The sequence below is a fragment of the Rattus rattus genome, chromosome 3 (assembly GCF_011064425.1).
Source record: "Rattus rattus isolate New Zealand chromosome 3, Rrattus_CSIRO_v1, whole genome shotgun sequence".
NCBI lineage: Eukaryota > Metazoa > Chordata > Mammalia > Rodentia > Muridae > Rattus > Rattus rattus.
In genome coordinates this window covers 62,804,422-62,831,657 of record NC_046156.1, presented here as the reverse complement: position 1 = coordinate 62,831,657, position 27,236 = coordinate 62,804,422, and the positions used below count along the sequence as shown (strand labels likewise).

At 48.6% G+C, this 27,236-nt stretch overlaps 2 protein-coding genes across 2 annotated transcripts; both read left to right on the top strand.

Annotated features, from left to right (window-relative positions):
* The first annotated feature begins 395 nt into the window (after positions 1–395).
* Them5 (thioesterase superfamily member 5) lies at positions 396–5,136 on the top strand. The gene is made up of 5 exons (XM_032896698.1): positions 396–630; positions 1,494–1,695; positions 2,612–2,750; positions 4,420–4,530; positions 4,817–5,136. Exons 1-5 carry the CDS (start codon positions 508–510, stop codon positions 5,016–5,018), a joined length of 777 nt encoding a protein of 258 aa, XP_032752589.1. The 5' UTR covers positions 396–507; the 3' UTR covers positions 5,019–5,136.
* A 12,429-nt stretch (positions 5,137–17,565) lies between these two features.
* C2cd4d (C2 calcium dependent domain containing 4D) lies at positions 17,566–20,521 on the top strand. Its single transcript, XM_032897833.1, has 2 exons — positions 17,566–18,248; positions 19,166–20,521. The coding sequence occupies exon 2, from the start codon at positions 19,248–19,250 to the stop codon at positions 20,271–20,273; it is 1,026 nt and encodes a 341-aa protein (XP_032753724.1). The 5' UTR covers positions 17,566–18,248; positions 19,166–19,247; the 3' UTR covers positions 20,274–20,521.
* The last annotated feature ends 6,715 nt before the right edge of the window (positions 20,522–27,236 follow it).

Here is a 27,236-nt window from a genome sequence, read left to right as displayed (position 1 = left end):
GCATGATTTGTGGTCATCCATAGCCTTTCAATGTGCAGGAACCCATTCATTCCCACAGGTGAGAAATCTGAGCTCCTAGGAGTCTATGAGCTAGAGTCACAGTCACAGACCTATCAGGATCTATAGGTGGGCAGGGGCTGCCTAAGGGATTGTCTGATCTAGGTCCTCACAAGACCACTCGGATCATTCTGGAAATGTTTTTGACTTCTGTACTCAGAAACCCAGGGCTGATCTCTGGGTCTCCCTGCAGTGCTTTTTGTGCACAGGCCAATCCTCCTGCCCATTCATGTTCAAGCAGCATCTACCCCTCCCCAGCACTGGGCAGGGCTCTGGAGCCAGCTAAAAGCACTTGTGTTAGAGCAGCCCAGCCCAGTCTTGCACAGTCATCCCTTCTTCAGCTGGAGCTCTCTGCTAGAAGTAAGCCTGTGTAGGAGCGCCTGGCACTCACTTGTCCTCTGGAGTCAGCCACTATTTATCCAAGCAAAGCCTGGATCCTGGCACTCAGCCATGATGAGAACAGGTTTCCAGGGGGTAGCAAGACTTGTCCACCACAAAGCTCTTTACAGAAGCCCCCATACCCTGCCCAGACTCCACCTGGCCTCGGCGTTTGGATCTTCCACAGATTCCCTGGTAAGTTCCCAGGCAGTCAGATGAGCTCCCTTCCTCTCTAAGGGCCTAGGGCTTGAGCACCCTAAATCCTCTTTTCCTGCCTTATATCTGGGGTGATAAGGACCAGTTTGGTTTGGCAAGGGGAAAATGCTTTGGGGTAGTTACTACATAAACCATATCCTGAATTAAAAGTACTAGAACAAATGCTGGTCCAGATCCTGTGTGGCCATTGGTAAATATTTCGTAGAGTCCACACTGCAACCGATAAGTAGAGTATCCCCTGACAGAAGCTCCTGTCTGTGGGTTTGGCAGTCAGCTTGCTTATTATCCACAGAAGTGACTAGTACATGACATATGTCAGACAAACATTATCCCTGACCCTGGCTATGATATTACACTTCCTTGGGGCCTGAAAGCATTTCAAAGGAGCTGCCAGACAAGCCCATAAGCTAACTAGCTGCTATAGTGAGGGGCTAATAAATATCTCTCACCAACTGTGGGCTTATCCCTTAGGAAAACAGTGACTAACTCAAGCATCTGTCTCCCAAGTGTAACAACTTTAAATCAGGTTCCTGCCTCCCCACTTGTACAATGGATCTAATAGTAGCAGTTCTCATTTCAAGGAACTAGCCACAGTAACAATGTTGCACTTGTCTGGAATGGCTAGCCCCATCTATGTCCCGGATATCCCTACTTCTTGTCTTTCATACCCCACTCATCCACAGAGGTTCCCAAACCCCTACAAGGAAGATGGAGTCTTTCCCTCAGCTAAACACCCCAGCAGACAGGACTGAAAGCCCCAAACCCAGAAACAGACATCGCCTACCCAACAACATCCCAACCTTCCAAGATGTCATCATGTCACCCTGAATTTTCTTGCCTAGGTCGCAAGATTCTGTGGAGAGAAGACAGATTTGAAGGATTATGCCCTTCCCAATGCCAGCTGGTGTCCAGATATGCTGAGCCTGTACCAAGAATTTCTGGAGAAAACTAAATCAGGCAGCTGGGTTAAACTACCCTCCTTCAAGTCCAACAGAGATCATATCCGGGGCCTTAAGCTCCCATTTGGACTGGTAGCTGCCTCAGGTAAGACCATGTCTGAAAGGATCCAGGAGCATACACAGACACATCCACCCTCCAAAACACACACCTCTATACACACACACACACACTCACACACACACACACACACACACACACACACACCCCACATACACATACCCTCCCCCGACCACATACACACACCGACCCCACACTCATGCCTACACACAGGGGTTGGGGTGCCTGAAACCCTCAGTCAGTTCAGCCTGCTGCCTTCCTCTGGTTCAAAGACATTCAGGAAGGCTAACCATGGTAGCACACAAATTCCAGCACTTAGAATGCAGAGGCAGATGAATACAGTCTGCAAAGCCACCCAGGACTACAGAGTGAATTTTCTCCAAAGGGGAGAGGGTGAATATGATTAAAACACATGTATGAGATTCTCCAAGAATTATTACTAAAAAAATTTAAGACATTCAAGAAGGAAACTCAGGTGCCTCCTGTCCAGTTCTCAGACGGGAGGTTCTTCTACACTACCTACACCTCCCTCTCCTGCAAACCAGCCTTGTATGGGAAGCATGTCTGCACTGATCTCTCTGTCTGAGCCCATTATTTCCCTCTGAAGGGGAGCACATCCAGCTGAAATCTGACTGGAATGAGAGCCTGAAAAACAAAAATTGTTATTTCCAGACTGAGGATATGGCTCAGTTGGTGGGATGCTTCTCTAGTCCTGATCTTGCCTTCACCCCTAGCTGGGGACTTTATTAGAGTTTGTTCCCCCCAAGACACAGCCCCTCTAAAGACAAGGACCATGCTTTGCCCCCCTTCAAGGGCTCCCTAACAACAAATCCTAGATGTCTTCTGGTTCTCTCTCCTCGCTCTTGCTAAACTCAAACTCACATGTCCTGACAGGTCCCCATGCCCTGAAGTATCTCTGCTTCAAATTGTGATCTCTCCCCAGACAAACAGGACTGGCGCCTCTTTACAAGATCCATCCAACTGGAAGGGCAAGGTTATGAGTATGTCATCTTTTTCCACCCATCTGAGAAGAAGTCAGTCTGCCTTTTCCAGCCAGGCCCCTACCTAGAGGGGGCACCAGGGTAAGGCTTCACACAGGCTGGGGTGGATGCCTCCCAGGCTCGGCTCAACAGGGTGGGTTCAGCACCTACCTGGTTCTGGAGTCTCTAAGAGACCTAAAATGGGGTACAAGGAATTAGATGTCAGCTTTTCAATGCCAGGTCTGAGAGGAAAACCTGAGTTAGCTTATCCAGGCGCCACTGTGCATGTATGGAGAACTCCCTTATCGAAGCCTCAGAATGTTCCAGAATGAAAAGTCGTGAGAGGTCAAGGATATTTTCTTTCTAAAAAAGAAATCCCCAAGAAGACAGAGCAAAAGTTAAATGAGTTGATGAGTTTCATTCAAAGATATATGGTGCTATTGGGGGGGAAAAAAAAGAAAGAAAAAAAGAAAAAAGGCAGAGCAGATGAGGCCAGTCAGTGGACTAAGAGTACAGAGAAGAGATCAACCTCCACTGGGTCCCAGGCCAGTATGAGAAGGATTTGCCCATTGGCTAAGAACTGCTCTGCAGAATCAGCATTTTGCCAATAGATCCTTTGTTTGGCCAGGGAACACATAAGAAACAAGGGAAGGTCTGGGTTCTTGGGCATCAACTCATTTTCTCTTCACAGTAATAGAGGCAAGTGCCCAGAGGTGTCGGTGAGATTTGGGGAACTTAATCAGTGTGATAGTGATTCTTTTTATTCACAATACCTGGCAAGAAAACAAAGGCTCAGAACAGCTCAGTAAGTTGTTCAGGAACTAGGAATCCAGCCAAGTGGCGTAATGTCACCTGAGCAGTGGGGAGGTGCCTGGGAGTGCCAGGGCCCACTGCAGCCTTGGCAGATCAGCAAGAGTGGCTGGCCTGGGTCTATGACAAATTGTATTTACTTTCCAACCCCAGGGCTGTTTTATGTCATTTGAATATTAACTTAGGATGATGCCCCAATACTTTCTCCTAGCCTAACCACTAGTGACAAAGGTGTGTCATAAAGGACAGTTTGCATAAATGATAATGAAGGTTTTATATACTTGAAGTAAAGCAAACATCTGTGGCATCACACTGAAGTGATCTCTTAGGTTTTTCCAGGCAGTGGTTTTCTGGAGCCTTCCTTGATGGACCTTGAAGCTGTGAGTCCAACATTGACTGAGTGACTGGTAGGGTGAGATGGCCCAAGCTCTTGTTTCAAAGACTTAATCAAGTCCTTGGTGGCTTACAACTACAGTCTCAGAACTCAGGAGGCTGAGATAGGATTGTTGTGAGTTCAAGGCTAGCCTAGACTTCAGATACAGATCCTGTCCCTACAAACAACGAAGGACTAAGTCGAAAAGTCCAGGTGTTTCCCACTCCTTGCAACCTTCTAAAATGTGACAGCTGCAGCCAGCAACTAGGTGACAAGTCAGGAAGATATCCTCCATTAATTTTGTAAGGAAAAAAATCCTATTGATAAAATAATTGTGTCAGCTGTTAACACATGCTGAAGCAAAAAGGAGGGAAGTTAGTTATGTTTGACCTTCTGAGGCCCACAGGACATATCTCTGTGTCCGTTCCTGTTTGGCTGCCTGGGATGGAAGAGCCGCCTTTGGGGAACTTGGGAAGAAAAATGCTTGAGGGGTTTGGTACAGTATGGAGAGGACGCCCAGCACAGGGGCCTGTCCAGCAGCCCTAACCCAGCCCTAACCCTAGTCTTACTTCCCATCCTGATCCCCAGGTTTGCCCACGGAGGGTCACTGGCAGCCTTGATGGATGAGACATACTCTAAGACTGCCTATCTGGCTGGAGAAGGACTGTTCACACTAAGTTTCAACATCAAGTTCAAAAAGTAAGTGCAGGCCCTCACACCAGGGCCGATGTCTGGGTTCTGTTTTTACCATGAGATTAAGTAAGCTTTGCAAGTTGAGTGTGAAGATCCCGCCTGTCTCCCTTCTTTCCCAGCCAAGCATATCCCTAGACCCAGCCCAGAATACAACCTCTGCTGTACCAGAAGCCAACACATAGCCCTGAACCTGGGGCTGCTTCTGAGTCCTGGAGGCAGGGTGAGGTGAGCCAAGGATAGAGACCCGTGTGGGAGCAGGTGGGGAAATGAACTCAACCGCCACCTCTTCCAGCTTGATCCCCGTGGGCTCTCTGGCTGTCCTGGACCTTCAGGTAGAAAAGATTGAAGATCAGAAGCTCTACATGTCCTGTATCGCCCAGAGCAGAGACAAGCAGACAGTCTATGCCAAGTCCTCCGGTAAAGAAACCTGCAGCCTCAGTCTGGGCCTGCCTGCCACTACCCAACCCACAACAGGGAGGGAAGCAGAGGGTTAAAGATCAAGTCCTAAGCTGGAGTCTAGTACTTTTAGGAGTGGGAATGTGTACTTGCTAGAGACATGGATGAAGAGAAAGAGAACAAAACTAGAATTTTTCCTAGTGAGGATTACCCAACCTGCACGCTGCAGAACAGTCTCGGGTGATGACTGATCTGCAACAGTGTTGCACATCGGGGCAACTCCTGCTCTGCGTCTGCACCTCTGCAGAACAGTCTCGGGTGATGACTGATCTGCAACAGTGTTGCACATCGGGGCAACTCCAGCTCCCGGTCCGGAGCAAACTCCGCCTTCCGGTCCTGGCACTCAGCTCACTCCTTCCTTACAGGTGTTTTCCTTCAGCTACAACTGGAAGAAGAACAGTCCGGGGAGCAGTGACTCTGCCTTGACCTTGATGACTCAGCAGCCACATAACAAAGGGTCCCCAGGAATCAGGGGGCAGACAAGAGCCTTTTGTAGTTGGAATCAAAATCGTCCACAGGCCAGAGATAGCTCAGCAGTTAAGAACACTGGCTGCCGTTTGATTCCCAGTACCAACATGGTGGTTCACAGCCATCTTGTAACTCCTGTCCCAGGGAATCCAAAACCCTCTCCTGGGCTCCATGGACTACCAGGCATGCATACGGTGGTGCCTTACATGCAAACCAAACACCCATATACATAAAATAAATTCATGTTTTAAACTTTTTTAGTTGACATTTTTAATCTTCCAATGTCCTCCCATCAGCACCAACAGAGGAGACTTACAGAGCTCCTGCCAAGTGCCAGACACTGAACCAGGCGATGCAAATCAGAGTTACTGGCCTAGAGACACACTGAAGGCACACAGAGCACCAGACCAAGATCTTCCCGTCCATCCTTGGTTCCTGTCAGCAGAACAGTGTGTGCTGGAGAAAGGGGGCCAGGTCTGTTTAACTCCCTGAACCAGTGACAATCAGAAGGAAGCTTTGCCTAAACGGAATTAAACTCAAGAGTTAAGTAGTGTGGTGACACACGGCTGAAATCCCAGCATTAGGGAGGGTGAAACAGGAGGATCCTGAGTTCCCAGCCTTCTTATGCTGTATAGTGAAGCTTTGTCCCAGAACAACAGGGAGGGGGAAAGCTCAGCAGTAAAGCACTTGTGTGAAGACGGCACTGGGGGCAGTAAAGAGTAAAGAAGGCTAAGGACAGAGCATTAGGTGGGAGGCCCTTCAGGGGCTGCATGGGTCTCACTCACTGGTATGAGAGCTTCCGGGAATACAGTAAGTTCAGGACTTAGACCAGTTCACAGAGTGCATCTGTGAAGGGTGCTGTCTGGCTTGCGGGTCCCAAGTGGCATTCCTGGGATGGAGAAGAGAGGCATGAAGCAAAGGTCAAGGGTGCACTTAAGGGATTCCACACTGGGTGTGAAGTGCTCAGGGAACTCCCACTCTGTAGGAAGTACCATCAAGAGCCTGGGTGCTGGAACATGGAGTGGGGGAGGGTCCCTGGAAGTGATGTCAGTGAAAGTTCAGAGGAAGCAGGAGGAGTGATGTCGAAGGGAGCAGACGGGAGAACAGAGAGGGTCAAAGGAGGCCCTGGACCCACATGAAAGTGGGTGGAAGACCAAGGACCTCCTAAAGAGGCAGAGAAGTGAAGGTGAGGAAGACGGATACTAGGAATAATGGGAGGCTTCAGAGCATGTCACTAAGGAAGGAGACAAAATCTAGATAATAGGAAATGAAAAGAGAACGAGGAGATGAATATATATATATTTTTCTTTCTGGGAATTTTGTTGTTACTCTTCCTTAAGGAAAGAATTTTGATAATATTTATAAATTGGTTCAGAATTGATCTTTGAGTCAGATGAAGGACACAGATGGAGACAGGAGTCACGGGACAGCATCAGAGTGACTGAGAACAAAGTCAGGAAATGGGGACAGAGAGTGTCAAAGGATTGAGGGAACACACATCAGAGCACATCAGCTTCCTCTGTGATGTGAGAGGCATGGCCTCGGATGGGAAAAAAGGCTGGGAAGGAGGATTGGGAAAGCCTCTGTGGCCTCAGGAAACCCAGCTCACCAAGTGCATGATATGGCCACGCTGAGTACCCCACTCTAGTGGAAAAGAGTACCTAGAGTAGCATGAACCCGTCCGTGTGAGAGCAAATGGGAGAGCCAGCCAGCACCGCCCGGGGGTGGTGGCAGAAAAGCTATGCAAAGCAGTGATAAAGGAAGAAGGGAGGTGATGTGGCTGGTGCACGTGTCTAGAGAGAAAATGCTTGCTCTGCAAGAGAACAGCAAAGAGGGGGTGATGGGCATTGGAAGAAGTCTGAGTCTCCTTAGAGCCTGGGGAAGAAAGGGGTCTCCGCAGGGCAGGCTGCAAGAGAAGAGGAAAAAGGTTAAAATTAAGAAAGTCTCAAATGGCCATATCACAAAGACTTTTCTTAGGAGATATGGTAAGGTCAAACGAGCTTAATCTCTGGAGTCTCACCCATGTCTTCTACAGACAGTGTTTCTCATTCCAGACAGTGGGGTCCGGGAGTCAGTCATTCTTGACTGACAAAAAAGGTTCTGCCATATTCAGTGCATGACTGCCAAAGTCATACTGTGTGCCGGCTTCCAGCAGATATATAAAAGCAGTCATACTGTGTGCCGGCTTCCAGCGGATAGGTAAAAGCAGTCATACTGTGTGCCGGCTTCCAGCGGATAGGTAAAAGCAGTCATACTGTGTGCTAACTTCCAGCAGCTAGGTAAAAGCAGAGAGAATCCTCCTTGAAGTTATTCAAATACTCCCAAACCTAAGAGTTGTTTTTTGTTTGTTTTGTTTTGTTTTGAAAACATGGTCTAACTTACATTAAAGAAGAAGGAGAAGTCAGCATGATAACACAGGACTTGAAATCTAGTATTTGAGAGGCAGAGGCAAGCAGATCTCTGAGTTCAAGGTAGCCTGGTCTACAGAGTGAGTTCCAAGACATCAAGAACTACACAGTGTCAAAGCACCCAGAGGAGAGGAGAAGGAGGAGGAGGAGGAGGAGGAAGAGGAGGGGGAGGAGGAGGAGGAGGGGAAGCTGGGCAGCTCTCTCTTCAGCAGCCTGCATCATTTTAGTTGTGTACTGCCCTTCAAAGCTCTCTCACTCCCTTGATATTTATACTTAAATCTGTGTTAAAAACAGTTTGTAAAAAAGTTCCAGCTTTGTTTTGCTTAAAAAGATAAAGGGAACTGGAGAGATGTCTCGATGGTAAAAGCACTGACTGCTTTTCCAGAGAGCCCAGATGAGCAGCTCACAACTACATTTATCTCCAGATCCAGAGATCTGACGTCCTCTTCTGGCCTTCATGGGCACCAGGCATGAAAGTGGTGCACAGACATACACGCAGGCAAAACACCCATACGCATAAAATTAAACAAACAAAAAAAAACAGTAATTAAAAAGTTTAAAAGATAAAAAATGGAGGGAGGATAGAGAACGAGAGAAGAGGGGATGATGAAATTGTATTTTAACTTTAAAGAGAAAAAGCGATGGCTTTCATGAGTCCGCTGATAGTAGTGGCCTCTGCTCTGTTTGAAAGGAGTAGGAGGATCTGTGCTGAAATCGTACACTAACAAGTGAAGGATTTGAAAGAAGTAGGAGGATCTGTGCTGAAATCGTACACTAACAAGTGAAGGATTTGAAAGGAGTAGGAGGATCTGTGCTGAAATCATACACTAACAAGTGAAGGATTTGGTTTCAAACTTAAACTGGGGTTCTAAGAGCTGGGGCTTAGACTGGGAGGTTAGAGAGAATGAAACCCTTTGTAGCTATAACGAGGAGTCATGTACAATCTGAGCAAGGAACCTGCTTCTAAGCAGTCAATCTCAAGGGATGGTCAAAGGATAGCTCGACAGGGTTTGAAGGGCCTTGGCCTAGTGCCTCCCAAAAGCTGAAACAGTACATGCACGCACGCACACACGCGCGCACACACACACACACACACACACACACTTCTATTAAAACTCTTTCTCCTTTCTTCTTTGAGCTTTCACAGTTGCCCTTAATGTTCTGTTAAACTCAGAGTTTAAACCATTGTGTATTGAAAAACAGGTTTTCCTCTACTCATGGTCAAGGTGAGTCCATTATTCATCCAAACACTCCCAGAAGAATGGGAATATATGTCATCCCTCTTAAGCAGTTAAAAAATAAATAAGGGGTGGAGAGAGACCATTGTGTTTGAATTCCATATTAAATAGGTTGGTTGCATGCTGGCACTTTGCCATACTGTGGAAATCTATAGAGTTGGGAGCCTCTCGGGCACAGCTCCACAGCCACGCCTGACCTGGCAAGGCTAGCTAGTATGCAGGAGTCCCAAAAGGGACAGAGATCAGCAGGGTTAGGACTCTTCATTAGTGTCATACTTTGATCAGTGCAGGCCTCCAGGGGCCGATTTGGCAGCCATCTATCTAGGTGAAATGAAGGCGATGCTGCCTCCTCATTTGCAAACCTATTCCTTCAGGTAGTATTCATCTGGAATGCAGCTACTGAGAAGAAGACCACTGTGGTGGTTTGAGTAAGAATGGGCCCCCATAGACTCATATATTTGAATGCTTAGTCATTAGGGTGTGGCACTGTTTGAGAAGGATTGGGAGGTGTGGCCCTGTTGGAGTAGGCCTGGCCTTGTTAGAGGGACTGTGTCTCTGGGATTGGTTAGGCCCAGTTCTCCCTCTTGGCCAGTGGATCAGGATGTAGCTCTCAGCTACTGCTCCAGCACTATTCATGCCACTAAGTGAACTAAACCTCTAAAACTATAAAAAAAAAAACTGAAGTGGAAACTTAAAGGCTCTTTGGAGAGTCAGTTGGATGCTGTTTTGCTGGGACAAACACGTGAAGAAGTGTTTTCCTGAAGTGGACACAGGTGAAAGACTTATGATGGAACGTTTCACTGAAGCAAACACAAGGGAGAGGATGTTCTGCTAAAGCAAACACGTGAAAGAACATGTGATGAAGAATTCTTTTCTAAGAACACTCATTTATTGATCCATCTTACATTGAATAGTTGAGCTCCATTTGTTGGGACTCAGACTCTGGCTGATTGGATGCACATGGTGAAGCAAGGCATGTGGAGGACACGGGACGTTTGGACTCCACAGAGTGATGGAGGCAGAGCTTGGCTTGCTGGTACCGCTAGCTGTGCCATGCTCGTGGGTCTCCAGTCTTCGCTGACCTTCACTTCTCTGAGAGAGGCACAGCAGAGAACTTCTGGTGTTTTTGCTGGTCCCTCCTGCTGACTCAAGCCAAGGCTGAGCCCAGTTGTCTCTGCCAGGTTGTGTAATGGTTGCTGCTAACCCGACTCTACTGAACTGGATTGCTGGTGTATCTGTGAGGTGTTTGTGAGTGGATCAAGAGCTAAAGCTGCCTGCTAACCTGTGAGCTGAAATGCTGATTTCCAGACAACACAAATGGAAGTTGCTCCAAAAAAAAACCTTTCTAAAACTGTCCACTCCACTCCCCCATCCCCACCCCCCATATCATTTCTTTTCCACTACCCCTGGTGGGTTGTGGGCTACAAGGGAGATGATAGCATTTAAGAACCATCATTGAAAATAGGATTTGAAAAAAATTAAAGTTACAGCAAATCTCCCATTAAATACTTTCTTTTGTAAGAGTTGCCTTGGCCTTGGTGTCTCTTCACAGCTATAGAACAATGACTAAGACAGCCATCCAGATGTAAGTGGCGACTTACTCTCCTTGAAGCAGAGGATATGCTGCCTGAGTCAGCCTGAGTCAGGAGCCACAAGAAACCAACGTTAGTAGCCATGGCACACAAAGTCTAGCCATCTAAGAAATCAGAAAGACCAGCACCTCATACCAACTTTTAAAGAAAGAGCCTTCCTGGAACTGAGACTGCAGAGCTGGGCCAGTAATTAAAGGTCCTGGTTTTAAGCCAGAACTATAAGCCGTGGTTTATCACCAGTAAGCATTAGTAGCCAACTCATGCTGCCTGAGTGGAGCCCTGGAGACATGGAGCAATACCCAAAAGCAGCTCCCAGTTTGTTTGTTTTGGGTTTGTTTGTTTTACAGGGAGTCTTAGAAGTTGCCTGCCTAGAAACAAAGACCTGCGCTGCTCTGAATCTCCCATCTGGCTCTGACCCAGTGATCAGGGCTGCCTCACTCCTTTCAGTGTTCTGCAGTGGCCTCAGCAAGAGCGAGATTGGCACACCTGAGGAGTTGCTATGGTTCCAATGTGCTCCCGTACAACTCACGTTGAAATCTGATTGCCATTGACTGGACTGGGAGGTGAGGTCTTTAAGAGATGATTAGGTCACTGTGAGTGTTTCTTTTTTCATTATTACTCTGTGTGTGTGTGTGTGTGTGTGTGTGTGTGTGTACATGTGCATGTGTGGGTAAGCATGTGTGTGTGTGCATGTGTGTGTGCATGCGTGTGTGTGTGTGTATGCACGTGTGTACATACGTGCAAGCTACAGAAGTCAGTTCTCTTTCTTTCTACCATGTGAGTCCCATGCAAAAGAAGTCCCCCAAACCAGGGCTATAAAACAGGCTGATGTTCCAAAAAATATACCATCCATGGAATTCTGGAACGTATCCAGCAACCCTGGAACCCAAAGGTTGCAAAAAGAGGCAGTCTGACTCTCATTCTGTAGGTTTTTTTGGGGGGAGGGAGGGGAGAAGGAGGAAAACCATCCTCACTCGAGAGGGAGCAAGGGAAGCAGTTTTTCCAGAAAAGCAGTTTCTGGGTCTGGCAAAGGCATGCACCACCTTCTCTCTATTCTCAACTACAAACCCTGTAGGGCTGTCCAGACAGGAAGGACACTATCTCTTAGACCAGTAAATCTAGTCTCAGCATTAAGGTTGACCTGAATTCTCGTTCTTTATCTTGTCCCATTTACTCAAATTCTTTCTTCTTTCTTCCTCCCTTCTCCTCTTTTTCCTCCTCCTCCTCTTCTGACAAAGTCTCTCCATGTAGCAGCTCTGGCTGTTCTGGATCAGGCTGGCCTTGAACTCTGCCTCCTGGTTGTTGGGATTAAAAGCATAAAATACCATGCCCAGCTATTAAACTCTGTTCAAAATTTCTGAAGAGCTGGGTGGTGGTAGCATATGCCTTCAGTCCTAGCACTCAGGAGGCAGAGGCAGGCAGCTCTCTGGGTTCAATGCTAGCCTAGAGTTCAGAAACCCAGTCTTGGAAAAAAACAGAACAAAACAAAACAAAAAACAAACAACAACAAAAAAAAAAAAAACCTAAAAGGAATCTGAGTCTGCGGAGACTGACTAGCTAAAATTTCAGTACTGTGGGAAGATTGGAATCTATTCATGTAGCAGGCAACAAGCTTCTATCAGTCCAAAATCTAAGAACAATACCAGATAGCATCTGAGCCTATAGGAAAGCTGTCTTCATCTTCAAGTTGTGTCTCTGACATACCCTGACCAACTTTTGAAATCCCTTTTGTTGGTCAATTAAGAACCACTCACATTCTGGAACTAGGTACTCCCCCATCTCCACCCAACTGCAACCTGTCATTGATAGAACACATTTCTCCTATTCCAGTGCTCCATCTCTCTTAAAAGTCCCACACCATCATCCTTCCTCTCTCTCTCTCTCTCTCTCTCTCTCTCTCTCTCTCTCTCTCTCCATCCCCACTTAGAGGCAGCCTTTTGCACTGTCCAATAAACATCTTTCATGAGGTTTGTTTTTATGGTGTGATTTTGCAACATTCCTTGGCCCCAATTATTGAGGTACTCTTTCACCAAAAAAAAAAATCCTTTCAGCCTCGGTTTATGAATGCCTTTGTTCTGTAAAACTATAAAAATTCTGTGACATGGCTTTCATGTTGGAACATGGAATTTGGGGAGTAAACTAAATCTGTGTTCCCCAGGTGCACATGGCTCTAGAATAAACTATCTCTTATTCCCTTTAAGATGAGAGCTCTGGGGTTTGCAACTCAAATTCTTAAACCAGTGATCCAACTCAGGTCACCAGCCTTGGCAGCAGGCACTTTTAACCACTGGGCTATCCATCTGTCAAAGAGCATTCAATGCCTTTCTTTTATGAATTTGTTCTTGTGAGAGTGAGTTGTGTTTCAGGATATTTGATCACACTGTGACCCCTGAGATTGTGTGATTCACTGGGGGGGGGGGACCACTGTTCTAGTTGTGGTGAGGCTCAGCTCTTAGCACACACCTTTAATCCCCCGGCTGGAGTACAGACAAGCCCTTAATACACACTTTTGATCCCAAACAATGAAGATAAAGTTAGTTTGTAGAAGGAAGCACCCATGTTTAAAATCAATGCCTAATTGAATGGCAGACAAAGTGATGAATCAGAGAAAGATTTGACAGAATAGGATCTGCCCAACTCCCACAAGAAAAGAAAGGGAAGCTACTTAAGAGAAAGAGCAGTGCAGAGAGATTGGAGGCAGTTTTACCAGGACAGTTATACAGAGACAGGTTGAGAGAGAGAGAGAGAGAGAGAGAGAGAGAGAGAGAGAGAGAGAGAGAGAGAGAGAGAACAAGCTAGACACACGTGAAGACAGAAGGAGCCAGAGAATGAGAGAAGCCAGAAGATCAGAACAGATAGCAAAGTTAGGATGCAGCCAAGCAGGGCAATTCAGAACAGGCTGAGAGACTGAAGCCAGAGAGAATCAGTGTGGAGAGTTTTGAGCCTGAACAGCTAGCTGTAGTTGACCAGTCAGCCAGCATTCAGAAAGAGCTACACAGGGTGAGTTTATTCAGGTTACTGAAAGACCCCCGGAGTGGGGAGACCCTCACTCAAGTCTCGGGATGACGAGACCCCCCAAGAACTCACACAAGACCGTCCTTGTTGTAATCACATGAGGTTTATTGATAGCAACACTGGGGTCGAGACTCGTATCCCACGCAGGGGCAGTGGAGTTCGACCCCGAGAGGCTGGGAGAAGAGGTATTTAAAGGGAGAAACCACAACCCGAGGGGGCAGGGATGGCGTCATTGGAAAGTGTGTAGAATAACAGTGAAAAATTACAAGAAAAACTCTCTGTTTTTCAAGATTGTTTCCTAGGAGAAGCTGTCTCCTGCTTCTCAAGGTTGTTTAACTCCATGGTCCGCTAGTTCCTAGGAGAAGTTGCTTCCTGCTTCTCAAGATTGTTTTCTAAGATTTATGGTCAGCTAGCTTCTGGGAGAAAGCTGTTGAGCTGGCCAATGTAATTACCCATTCTATAGCTCTAGGAGAGCTTCTTGGAACATACAATTCTGGGGCCTAACCTGTTTTTTTTTCTTCTGCTGCTCTAAACTTTGTGTCTAGGGGGGCAACTTTAAAACTTTTACCTTTCATTACTACAGTTAGGTCATTCCTTATGCTCCCCTTCCTCTCCACATGCCCACTTTCCCCAAGTCCCTTACAGAGGCCAGCTCCAAGCTCTAGGATTTTCCAGTCTCCAAAAACATGAGCCAAAACCATTATTCCCTATGAGCCAACCAGTCTCTGGTTCTTTGCTACAGCAATGGAAATGAACTAAAACCTTGTCAGGAATGGTAGCAGTGCCAAGAGTGTTCACCTCCTAAGCAGCTTACTGAATGGTTTCTGATGGGGGTGCTTCAAGAAGGACACTGAGGCAGAGTCCTGGGGAGTAAGGAATTTATTAGAAAAGTTACCAACACCATGGATAGACAGAGAAGAAACAGCATGGCAGGGTCTCTGAAGAGGGGACACAGACACACACACCCCCATGGCAGGAGAGTGTTTATATTAATCATGTGTGTGTGCTCTCAGAAATAATGATTTTGTGGTTGCTTTAGGAATCCTGAATTAAACCTAAGATAATAATCAAACAGACACAACAGAGCCTAGAATTGCTACTCTGTTAGTGTGGGTGTCCATGGAGGCTAGAAGCATCAAATCCCCCAGAACTAGTTATAGCCAGCTGTGAGTCACCTGGCTATGGGTGCTGGGAATCAAATTCTAGAAGAGCAGTACATACTCTAAACCCTGAGCCATCTCTCCAGTCCCTCACCCATCTTTCTTTCCTTGATTTCCTTTGTTTGTTTGTTTTTGGAGACAGGATTTCTCTATATAGCTCTAGCAGTTCTGGAACTCACTCTGTAGACCAGGCTGGCCTCAAGCTCAGAGATCTGCCTGCTCTGCCTCCTGAGTGCTGGGATTAAGGGTGTGCACCACCACTGCCCGGCCATCCATCTTTTTTAAACCCACTCTGTTGAGGCGTTTGCCCCACCACTCTTCCAAATCTACTCTTGGCAAAATCGCCAGTAACTTCTATGTGCTGGTTACCCCCACCTTCGTTTCACCTCAGCATCCAGCCAAGCACATACCTCCTCCCTCAGGATCCAATGTGGGAGCACCCAGGACACAGTTCTTGGGTCCTCTTAGTTGGCATTTGACTAAGATTCATGACTCTAAATTCCATCCTCATTCTTCCTGGTGTCTCTGAGGTAGTCTGGGCTTCTCCACTGGGCACCAGATTCATATCCAAATGTCAACTCCACATCCCCATTTAGATGTCCAACATTAAAGGGCCTTAAACTTAATAGATATGAAACTGAAGACTTGTTATTTCCCCCTTTTCATAAAATGGTAACTCCATTTTTTTCAGATGCTCAGGTCAAAAATCTTTGGGTGGGAATGAAGTTATCTGGAAATTCTCTTCAGAATACATCAGACACAGGTGACTGTAGCTCTGGTTCATGTACCAATCATCTCGTGCTACATTATTTCAGCAGTCCTCTTCTCTCTCCGTAAGTACCCTTACCCCTCCATCCTCCCCTCAACAGACACCAGACTCTCTTACACAGGAGACAGGACTCATCACTCCCTAAGCAATGCATATGTCCCAGCTGTCTGCCCTGCCCCTAGAAAGTATAATCTACATCTAGCCAGGGGGGTTGTTTTCTTGTTGTTATCTTCCCAGACTCCTGGACAGAGCACATAGCAGATACTCAGTACCTACAGGTGAATGGATGGATGGATGGATCAAGACTTCCCAAATCCTACTTTACTTTTGAATTTATTGTACAAGTCAAACCTGTCCTTAGCAGGGCAAGAGGGAGGGCTCAACAGTTTGGAGCATCTGCTGTTCTTGCAGAAGAGCTGGCGTCCACATAGTGGGTGACAACTGCTTGTAACTTCAGTTCCAGATGACCCAATGCCCTCCTCCAGCTTCCTCCGGCACTGCAGCCATGCTGTACATAAGCATACATGCAGACAAGACATCTCTTCACATGAAAATGAATCTTTTCTAATGTCCTTATTACTTACTCCACATTAAGTCGTGTTTTCTGTTTTCTCACAGCAGGAGTCAGCCTAACTAACGCCCACGTGTTATCTCATCATCTAGCCCTCACAACAACTGAGAGCTGGGTACATTGCTTTCTTAAGTAACCAGATGTGGAAAGGAAATTGCCTGTAATAGGTCTCAAAGCTAGCCAGGCCTTCCAGCCCTTCTAATACCAACCCTCCCCTGAAAACCAGTCAGAGAGGAATGCAAGGTCGGAGGTATAAGGGCAACAAAAGAACCAAATCCTCCAGTGCCATCAGACAACAGAATAATCCCTGCTTTCCTGGTTTATTTCATGATCCTGCATTCCACAGTCTGTCTCAGGGCTGTGCTTGCGCAGGCATGTTTTTGACTCTCTTTAGCTCCCCAGTCTGTGTGCTCATCACTACAACTGGTGCAATTTAGATTTTCAGTGAACAGATGGGCAATCTGTTTTAAGTATAATTCTGCTTAATAGCATTCATTTGTGCCTTAAAAATCCCAATTGAGGAGCTGGAGAGACGACTCATCAGTTAAGAGCACTTGCTGCTCTTCCAGGGGATCCAGATTCCATTTCCAGTAGCCATGTTGTGGTTCATGTCTGTAACTCTAGCTCCAGCGCCCTCTTCTGGCTTCTGAGGATGCCAGGCATACACAAACATACGTGCAGACTAAATAATCATACACATCAATAATGTATTTTTTAAATCCTGGCTGAACACCTGGCTTGTGCTAAGCCCTGTCCCTATGACATTTACATCCTAAGAAGGAGCAGACATTAAAAAAATAATAATCACATAATAGTTTATACCTGTAGTTCCTGCCCTTGGGGTGCTGGATCAGATAGGTTAGCCTGGACTAGATAGAGAATTTCAAGCTACTTACTCTGGCATACAAGGAAAATAAAAAAAATATATAAACAGAAGAAACTAACCAATGTCATAAAGGAAAAGGGTGGGGTACTGTGAAATAGGAACAGGAGGCATTTCCAATAGAGAGAAAAGTTGTCAATGAGGGAAGAAAACAAGGAGAAATAGCCCCTGCTGAGGAAGGAGTGAGCATCTGTCTTTGAGGAATACCAGTGGCGGGTGTGCCAGTAAAATTAATAATCTCATCTGCCCAGTGGCCAATTATCATTTCTAGAGCCTGCCAAAGACAGAGGATATAAGTCAGCTGGTCCTCACTATTGGAGCCAGCTGTCCTTAGTGTCTTTATATCCAGAAATCCTGAACCTAGGTCCCATTTCTAGGGGGGAGGGAAGGTTGGATATAATTCAGGGAACTAGTCATTGAAAACCATGATGCTGAGGAGTTCCTGGGATGGCTCCAGAGCCTGGAACTAGGGGCCAAACCAGGATTCCAATAGGGAGGTCTTGCAGAAGATATGCTGTGTGTGGATACGGCTAAGGGCTTTACCTTGGGGTGGGAGTGGGGAGGATGGGGGACAACAGCTAGCCACTAGCCATTGATAATAGTGTCTGTTCTCTGCCGCCCACCCAACCTTAGCAGCATGTGATCAGGTCCAGCAGGCGGCTGCTGGAAACCTAGCTCTGACTGAAGGAAGGAGTTAAAAAAGCCCTGTTGAAGGCCAGAGGGACAGACCGTGTTTATCCAGGAAAAGAAGTCAGACGTAGGCACTAGAGGCCCCTGCCAGCTCCTCCCCGAAAGACTGGGCTAGGGGAGCAAGCTAGGAAGAAAACTGCGGTTCTGCGCACCTTACAGCCAGAAGCCAGACGCTGTTATCTAGCACGTGCCCACAGGTAAGGTCTAACTCTGGGTGCATTACTGAGCCAGGCAAGGGCTAGGAGTCCCTGGCAGACTATTGGTACTTCCATTGTTCATGGTGATTTCATGCAGGAGTGCACTGAGCTCGCTGCAAAGAAGCCTTCCTGGGCCTGCACTGGGGGTGGCGGAGAATCAATAGTGCCTTTGTGCTCTAAGGTTTCTTCAGGAAAAAGAGTGGACAGTAGGAGGAACCGCTCGACTGCCCAGCTCCACCTTACAGCCTCGCGATGTGACCTGGCTGAGAAACTAAGGGTAAAAAGGAGGGGAGAGGGGTTCTGTGCCTCATCGAAAGAGGGGAATCTCCTTGGACTAGCCCTGTCCCCGCATGTCCACGGTCAGCAATCAGGTGTGTTCCAAGCTGCCAGGAGCAGAAGTGAGTCTTATTCAGGAGCAATTTAAGAAGGTGGACTGTGATTTGGGGGAGGAGACAAGAGTTAGGTGGGGCTTGCACCCAAGGATAAGTCAATTCAGAGAAGCTGGCACAACAGCCGCCTGCCTGCACAGGGAAGGAGCTTCCCGGGCCCCTGACCAGATTTTGGTGCAAGACACGAGAGCCAGTCTACCTAGGGCCGTGGTGACCATACGGAGCTAGCATATATATGTGCAGAATTGATATCTGGGTCTGTAGTTGTGACTACAAATCTTTGGGTTATAGGGGTGTTACTCCCTCTAACCCTGAAGTGGGTGGAACTTCCTTAGCAATAGGAAATCTAAATACTTGGCTATACAAGGCCTCCTGAAAATCGTTTTTAAATTTATTTCTAAGATGTATGAGTGTTTTGCCTGTATGTATGTATGTATGTATGTATGTATGTATGTATGTATTGCACCATGTGCATGTCTGGTGCCTGCAGAAGAGGGTATTGGATCCTTTGGAACTGGAGTTGTGAATGAGTGTGAATCACCACGTAGGTGCTGGGAGCCATAGCCTCTGCAGGGCCAACAAGTCCTCTTAACCACTGAGCCTTCTCCAGACTCTCCATCTGATTATCTTACTGTCCGGTCCCGGGCTTCATTTCTCCAGTTTCCAGACTTCATTCTTTCTTTTACCTGCTTATAAATACCAGCCTTGTGTCCCATGAGTGTGGGGAGAAGGCCACGGAGGCAGAAAGCCAAGTGTTCGCTCTCAGCACTACCACCGACCTTCGCATCCTCTTCTGTTCTCTCAGCGCACCTCTGGCCAGGGCTCCCAACCGGGAGACTGGACTTGGACGTTCTCTGCCTCGGTGTTGCATTACCCCCACCCACTGCATGTGGCTCTTGGAGAAAGCCGGTTATAGAGTGCGGACCGCAGAGGCCCGGGCGCTGCAGGCGCACGCCAGCCTGGTCCCCAAGCGCCAGGCCCCGGGCTCGCCCTTGCGCTGCAACCCTAACGTCCTCACCCCCGACCGCATCCCGCAGTTCTTCATACCACCTCGGCTCCAGGACCCAAGCGGCGCCGAGGCCAGGGTGGACCGCTCCCCGGGCGGCCGGAACCTCCCGGTGGCCTGCTCTCTGCCGCACCTGGCAGGCCGCGAGGGCTGGGCCTTCCTGCCGGAGAGCCCGCACACGCGCCGCCGCGAGTCCTTGTTCCACCGGCCGCGCGGCCTGGCTGCGGGCCTGCCCCCGGCGCAGTCACGCCTGCACGTCTCGGCCCCCGACCTCCGCCTCTGCCGGGCCCCAGACAGCGACACAGCCTCGTCGCCGGACTCCTCGCCCTGCGGTTCCCCGCGCACGCCCAGGCCGCAGTCCCTGTCCCCCGACGAGGCCAGCTCGGCGGACACGAGTCCGTACGCGCCACGCCGCGCGCCGCCGCTCTTCCACCTGGACTTCCTCTGCTGCCAGCTGCGGCCGACCAAGGACAGCGTGCTGCGCCTGGGGCCCCGCGGCGGGCAGCTGCGCCTGTCCACCGAGTACCAGGCGGGGCCCGGGCGGCTGCGGCTGCGCCTGGTGAGCGCCGAGGGGCTGCCTCGGCCGCGGACTCGCCCCGGGAGCGGCGGCGGCGGCTGCTGCGTGGTGCTGCGGTTGCAGCCGCGCGTTAGGCCCGGAGCTCAGCGGAGCCGGGTGGTGCAGAGCAGCTGTAACCCTATCTTCAACGAAGACTTCTTCTTCGAAGGGCTGCGCCCGCCGGATCTAGCTGCCCGTAGTCTAAGGGCCAAAGTGCTAGACAGGGGCGCGGGGCTGCGCAGGGACGTGCTGTTGGGGGAGTGTGAGACGCCCCTCATCGCCCTGCTGCCCCCACTGGCTGGAGGTCTAGGCCCTGGGTCCTCCCTGGCACCTGCTCATCTCAGCCTGTAGACTGACACCACAGCTTTTTCGGGAGGTTTCCACTGGGTCTGCAGCCCCCATTCTTGCCACCTGTCCAGCATGTTTTTATTTTTGTTAATAAAACATCCATTTGTCTCTAGCTGTGTGCTCCTCAGTGGGCACCAAAAACTCTAGGCTTTGCAGCAACTCTTTTCTGCCCAGTCCACACTCCCCTGATCAGGAGCAGGGCTTAAGCAGTGCTTCGGGAGACCCAGAACCACTAGAAGCGCTTGTTAAACATGGAGAGACAGCCTTGGGTTCATCCCCAAGCAACCGTGTTGCTTCAAGAGTCCTAAGCTGTATCTGTCTTAGTTTCATTCCGGTTGTTGTGATAAACTATCTCCCCAACACACATATGCACGCAGGAAAAAAGGTTTGTTTGGCTTACAATTCTAGATGATAGTCCATCATTGTGGAGAAGTTATAGTCAGGACTTGAAGCAGCTAGTCACATCCACAGTGAGGAGGAGGAGGGGGGGAAGAGGAGGAGGGGGAAGAGGAGGAGGAGGAAGAGGAGGAGGAGGACCTTACAAAGGACCCAAGTTCAGTCCCCAGCACCCACATCAGGCAGCTCACAACTGCCGATCAAACTCCAGTTACAGAGGATCCAATCCCCTCTTCTGGCTTCTAAAGGCCAGGTGTGCATACACATACATGAATAAAAATCACATATATAAATAAAAATAATAATAATGCCCAGTGGGAGTGGCATATGCCTTTAATCCCAGCACTCCAGATGCAGAGGTAGGTGGCTCTCTGTGAGTTCAAGGCCAGCTAGTCTACAGAGTGAGTTAGGATAACCAAGGCTATAGAAAGAAGCTTTATCTGGGGCTGGGAAGATGGCTCAGAGGTTAAGAGCACTGGCTGCTCTCCCAGAGGTCCTGAGTTCCCAATAGTTTAACCATCTATAATGAGATCTGGCATCCTCTTCTGGCCTGCAGAAAAGAAAAGAAACTTTGGGAAAAAATTACAAAATAATAACAACAATAATAATCAGAGCACGGTGACTCACACCTCTAATCTTAGCACCTGGGAGGCAGGGGCAGGTAGTTATCCCTAAGTTTGAAGCCAGCTTAATCTACAAAGCAAGTTCCGGGCCAGCCAGGGCTGTGTAATGAAGCTCTAGCTCTCTCTTTTTTTTTATTTTATTTTATGTATATGAGTACACTTCAGACACACCAGAAGAGGGCATAGGATCCCATTACAGGTGCTTGTGAGCCGCCATGTGGTTGCTGGGAATTGAACTCAGGACCTCCAGAAGAGCAGGCAGTAGTGCTCTTAACCACTGAGCCATCTTTCCAGCCTGAAACTCTATCTCAAAATGCAAACAAAAAATATTTAAAAGAGCAGAGGGAGAAATGAGTGTAATATGCCCATACATACTTCCCTTCCACAGTCCAGGACCCAAACCCAGGAAACGGAGCCACCTACAGTGGATCAGTCTTCCATACTAACTGACTGTAATCAAGAGAATCCCCCACTGACATAACCACAGGCCAGCATGATCTAGACTTCTCTCTTCCAGGAGATTCTAGACTGTGTCAAGTTGACAACTAAAACTAACCATCACAGGTCTCTCGAGTCTAACAAAATCCTGCACTTTCAGAGAGCCCTTGAGTCGTGCTGTCACCCCAGTAAGAGCACAAAGCCAACCTCTCATGAAGGTGCCTGTGTCTGAACAGAAGAAACTGGCCCTTCCTACCCCTTAGATCAATATTTGTCCTAAAGACAAATGAAAATTTTGAACCTTAAGAGTGAGTCAGGAGAGCACAGACTAAACACACAGTGCCCTTTAACCCTTCCTGCCTCCCTCTGGCCAGCCCACACCTGTGCACCTACACTGCAGGAGAAGGAAGAATGGATGAAGTCCAGAACCAAGGAGTAATCCAGGCATGGTGGTAATCACCTTCAATCCCAGCACTCAGGGGGCAGAGACAGGCAGATCTCTGAGTTCAAGTCTACCGAGCAAGTTCCAAGACAGCTGGAAACCCTACAGGGGGCTGTGGAGGCAGGGGGCCACAGCATAGTGCTTGGGCACCCATCAGTGCTTGGGATTGTAAGGACTGGGATCTGGGAAAGAGGATGCTATCTGGGAGTGAGCGCTGTTATCAGGGATGCAGAAAAGGCTACTCCAGCCAGAAGACAAAGGTGAAAGACAGTGAAAAAAAGTGGGTCATCTTGTGTTTACCTCCTACCTGAAAATCCTTGACGTCAGCAGTGACCTTCTCTCTGCCTCTTCCTTCCTGGGAACTGGTTCCTCCTGGCTCAAGCCAGACTTAGAGGAGAGATAGGGGAAGGCCGGTAGACAGCAAGCCCCTAAGCCTTTTCTCTCCCCTAAGCCTTTCCTCACTTCCCATGAGGCCAGTTGTCCCCACACAGGACCTGCTTCGTCTTAACAAAGCTCTCAGCAGGGGCAGCTATACATGTGCACACCAGAGAGAGAGAGAGAGAGAGAGAGAGAGAGAGAGAGAGAGAGAGAGAGAGAGAGAGAGAAACACAGACACCACACACACACACACACACACACACACACACACACACACACACACACACATGCACACTCACAGGTGTACATATGACCCTTCCCAAGTTCCTTCTACCTCCACTAAGTTCCCACTACCAATCCCCAGGCTTAAGAAACCTTGCCCCAGGGCTGGAGAGATGGCTCAGCGGTTAAGAGCACCCGACTGCTCTTCCAGAGGTCCTGAGTTCAATCCCAGCAACCACATGGTGGCTCACAACCATCTGTAAGGAGATCCGATGCCCTCTTCTGGTGTGGCTGAGGACAGCTACAGTGTGCTTATATATAATAAAATGAATAAATCTTTAAAAAAAAAAAAAAAGAAAAGAAAAGAAAAGAAAAAAAAAGAAACCTTGCTCCACTTGTCCACCAGATGGCAGCATTGACCAAACAATCCTCAGCGCTGCCAGCAACCTGATCAACTGGTAGGAGGAACACCTTCAAATATTATTAGTTCTTCCTGGTAACTGTTGTGAGTGTGCTCAACACGACCTTCGCCCTTAGACAGATAATAAAGACTAAAACTAGGTAACATGACTCAAGGTACCTGTCAGGAAGCCTCACAGTCTGAGTTTAGTCCTAGAAACCCACTTGGTGGAAGAAGAGGGCCAACTCACACATACGTAAGTAAACCTAACTTCTAAAGTGTATGTGAAAAGCCTTTAAGGTTTCTTCTTCCCTGGGATGATTTTCCTCAGTCACTTCACATCCCAGCACTTTGTACTCACACCTGTGGACTCTAAGATGTCCGCCTGCTGCCCTAGCTCGACTGTGCCGGGCTCTACGTGTACATCGGCCTTCGAGTTCTTTCATAACAACCGTAGTGAGCGATGCGACTGGACGTACCTGGAAGGATGTCTACAGGTCAGCTCACCTCCTCCGTCCATCCCTCCAGCAATGGTGGGTGCTATGGGGTGCCACGCACTGGAGCTGGCTTGAAAACAAATGCAGAATCAAGTGAGGCAGAAAATGAGTAAGAAACAGTAAAGAACTATGTGGTGACAGGTCATCGAGAAAAGTAAGAAAAGAGAGGAGGGGCCTCAAAGGCTTTTATTTTTTTTTTTTAGTTGCTGTAGCACTTTGTACCGGGCCTTGTACTTTACCCACTGTCTTATCTCACCACCACTGGGTAAGGTAGGCATTGCTATTCCCAGTTCACAAAGGCAGAAAGAGGTCAGAGAGGTTAAATAAACTTGCCTGAGGATTGACTTTGGCCGTGAGGAAGGAAGGCTTCTACACAAACATCCCCAGCCCAAGAATTTGAGGAGTCTGTGAGGTAGAAAGCACCTCCCCCCAAAACGGTTCTGTCACATTCCCAGCCCTGGGGGCTCAGGAAGGCGCACAGTGTGCCAGCCTCAGATGCAGACCACGAGAGCAAATGACGCCTAAGAACCTATCCTGTGTGCAAGGAACTCGGGCCTCAAAGCACTGCCATTGGCACAGTACTGCCACCAACACAGGTCAGCGTGGCTGATACCCAGCAGACCGCAGTGCTAAAGTAGTCCTTGTCCCCAATCAGAGCTCCCAAGTTTGTCCTTAGCAATTGTTTCTTAGGTGTGCCTTAACGTAACCCAGACTAGCCTCAAACTCCCTCCACAGCGGAGGAGAACAGTGAACTACCGTCCTTCTGGCCTCCACCTTCCAAGGCTAGGCAAACAGTAGAGCACCACCGTATCAGGTTATGAGGTGCTGCGCGTTCAGTCTGGGGCTACGTCTCCATCCCTCCACTCCTGATTTTCAACCCTCCCACATGCAGTCCCACCTCCGTGTTAGTTGGGAAATGAGATTTATAAGCAGAGTCACCCATACAGAGTTCCAGGTAGGACCAGGGTCAAGCCTTCCCACTCCTCCGAACTGGGCCTCTGCAAAGGTAAGGGAATGCAGAAACCACAGGTGTTCCAAAGATCTTGCAATCTCAATCTCTCTCTCAATCTCTCTCTCTCTCTCTCTCTCTCTCTCTCTCTCTCTCTCTCTCTCTCTCTCTCTCTCTCTCTCAATGGCCAAGGCATCTTCCACTCCCCAAGTCATTCTGGGGGACTGAAGCTCCTATGAGTCAAAGAAAGGTGGTCTCAAGGCACTGCATGAGGCTGCAGTGAGAGTTGGCCCTCTCTGGGCCAAGCCAGCCTCTGAGTGCTGCCCAAACCCCAGAGGCTTCCTTTTTGCCTGCTACCTTGGGTCCTCCTGGAAGGACAGGCCTGTGCTGAGCTTTAAGTGGTTTCTGCGGTTTGAGGGGTGGGGAGGAAGGGAAAGAAGAGTTGGTGACTGCTCCCCATTTCCACCACCGCCACCCCCTCCAGGTTGTTTGGCCCCTGCTTTGAGATTCCTGGGCCTGATAAGGGGACGGGGCACGTGGGGGTAGAATGATTCTCTGATTCCTATCAGCCTCTTCCTTGCGTAAGAATGTATTTGAGGAGGAAACAACCCCTGCTCTGCTTTAGAAAGCACTATTCCTACAGAAAAGAGCACTGGTTATAGCAAGACAGGGGTGAGGGGGTGGGAGGGTTAGGCAGGAGTGGGAACTCCAAGGAAGGAAAATCCCCAGAACCTACTCTGCTCTTTACCCGCTGAGTAAAGCCCAAGGTCACAGCCAATAACAACAGTACACTCACTATGGCCACCGTGGGAGGAACTAATAGTTGAAGCTGTTGGAACAGTTCCTCCTGTGGGCGTGATCTCCCGATAGCTGGGACCTCGGAGAACTCTCTGGTCATGGTGTCCGTCTGAATAGGAACCCCCACCCAACCCCCGTGCTGGAGGCAGTGGCCAAAAGCTGGGTAGGATGGCTTATGCCTGTAATCTCAGCACACAGTAGTCTGAAGGAACTGGACTGCCATGAACGTTCAAGGCCACCTCAGACTACAGAGTGAGATCATCTTAGCAACACAGCCAGAAGGAATGAATGTTCTGAGTGCTTAAATGAATGGGCGGCCTGAAAGCAAGCAGCTCTCAAAGCAGGACCCTGTCTTCCCAACCCCCAGCCGTTTCCTGAGCACTCACGGGGGTCATAAATGGTACATGGGAGAAGCAGCCACTCTGGCAGTGTCAGGCAGTGTCTGCCCTGCATACTGTATGTGCCATCTGCAAGCATTCCTAGGGGCCTCCACCTTGTGCCTCTGGCTTGAAGGAGGGGCCATCTGGAAGGCCTTGAGACCCAGAAACACCAAGAGAAAGGATTAGGTCAATGATGCAGGTCTGTAACCCAAGTACACCCAAGGCTGAGGTACCGTGTGAGCTGGAGGTCACCCTAGGAGAACATACTTTAAGAAAAAAAAAAAGAGGGTGGGGGAGGCTGGAGAGATAGTTCAGCAGTTAAGAGCACAGGCTGCTCTTCCAGAAGGACCCAGGTTCAATTCCTAGCAACCATACGGTGGCTCATAATCATCTATGACTCCAGTTCCAAGGGATCTGATCTTTTTCTGTGCCCCATAGTAAACCAGGTACACAAATGGTGCACAGATAAATATGCAGGCAAAACATCCATACTATAAAAAAATATTAAATTAAATGAAAATGAAAAACAAGAACAAAAAAATTAAGAGAGATGGAAGAGAGAGCTGTTGAGGCACAGAAAACAGTGATGGGAAGAGCAGGAGGGGATAATTCTGGGGTAAGGGTAAGCAAGTGAGATCCCCTTCCTTTAAACGCCCCAGCCTTTTCCAGGGCATCTTTCTAGCTCTGTTCCTAGGTGTGGGGGCCACCACCAGAACTTTGCCTCTTCCTCGAAAGCTCTCCAGACTGGCATCATTTTCTGAGCAGAAAAGTATACATGGGCCTGTTTACTGAAGACCATGAGGTCTGAGGAGATGACCTAGTCAGTGAAGTGCTGCATGAGGGTCAAGGTTTAATCCCCCAGAACCCACATAATAAAACTGGGGACGGTGGGTGGTAGGTAGGTGTTTGTAGTCTCAGCAATGGGGTGGTGGAAACCAGCACCTCCCCAGGGCTCACTGGCCAACCCGTCTGGCCAATATGGTGAGCTCTCTGTTCCATGAGAGACCCTGTCTCAAAAAAGAAAAATAAAATTAGGTAGTGGGTAATTGAGGAAGACACTAGATTTTAATCTCTACCCTCCACAGACGCATACTCACAGGTGTACACACATCCACATACATGTACACACACACAAACATGTATGCATACAAAGGGCATGGACACAGTCAAAGCCTCAAAGGTCCTCAAAAGCCATCCTATACCCCAACCCTTTTCAGTCCCCCTGGGGCTAAGAAAGGCTATTTCTCCTCATCTCTGTCTCTGAGGCTTAGGGAAATCAGCTCCTTAGATCTTGGGCGCCACTGGAAGCAGAGTGTGACGCTCCAAGGAGGGCCAAGGGTGGAGTGCTGGGAGCGAAGGACAGCTGCCTGCCCTCCTCCATGCCAGGTGCCACGTGCACCAGGTGGAGGGAGTGGGCGAGTCACGAGGCCCTGGCGTGGCCGG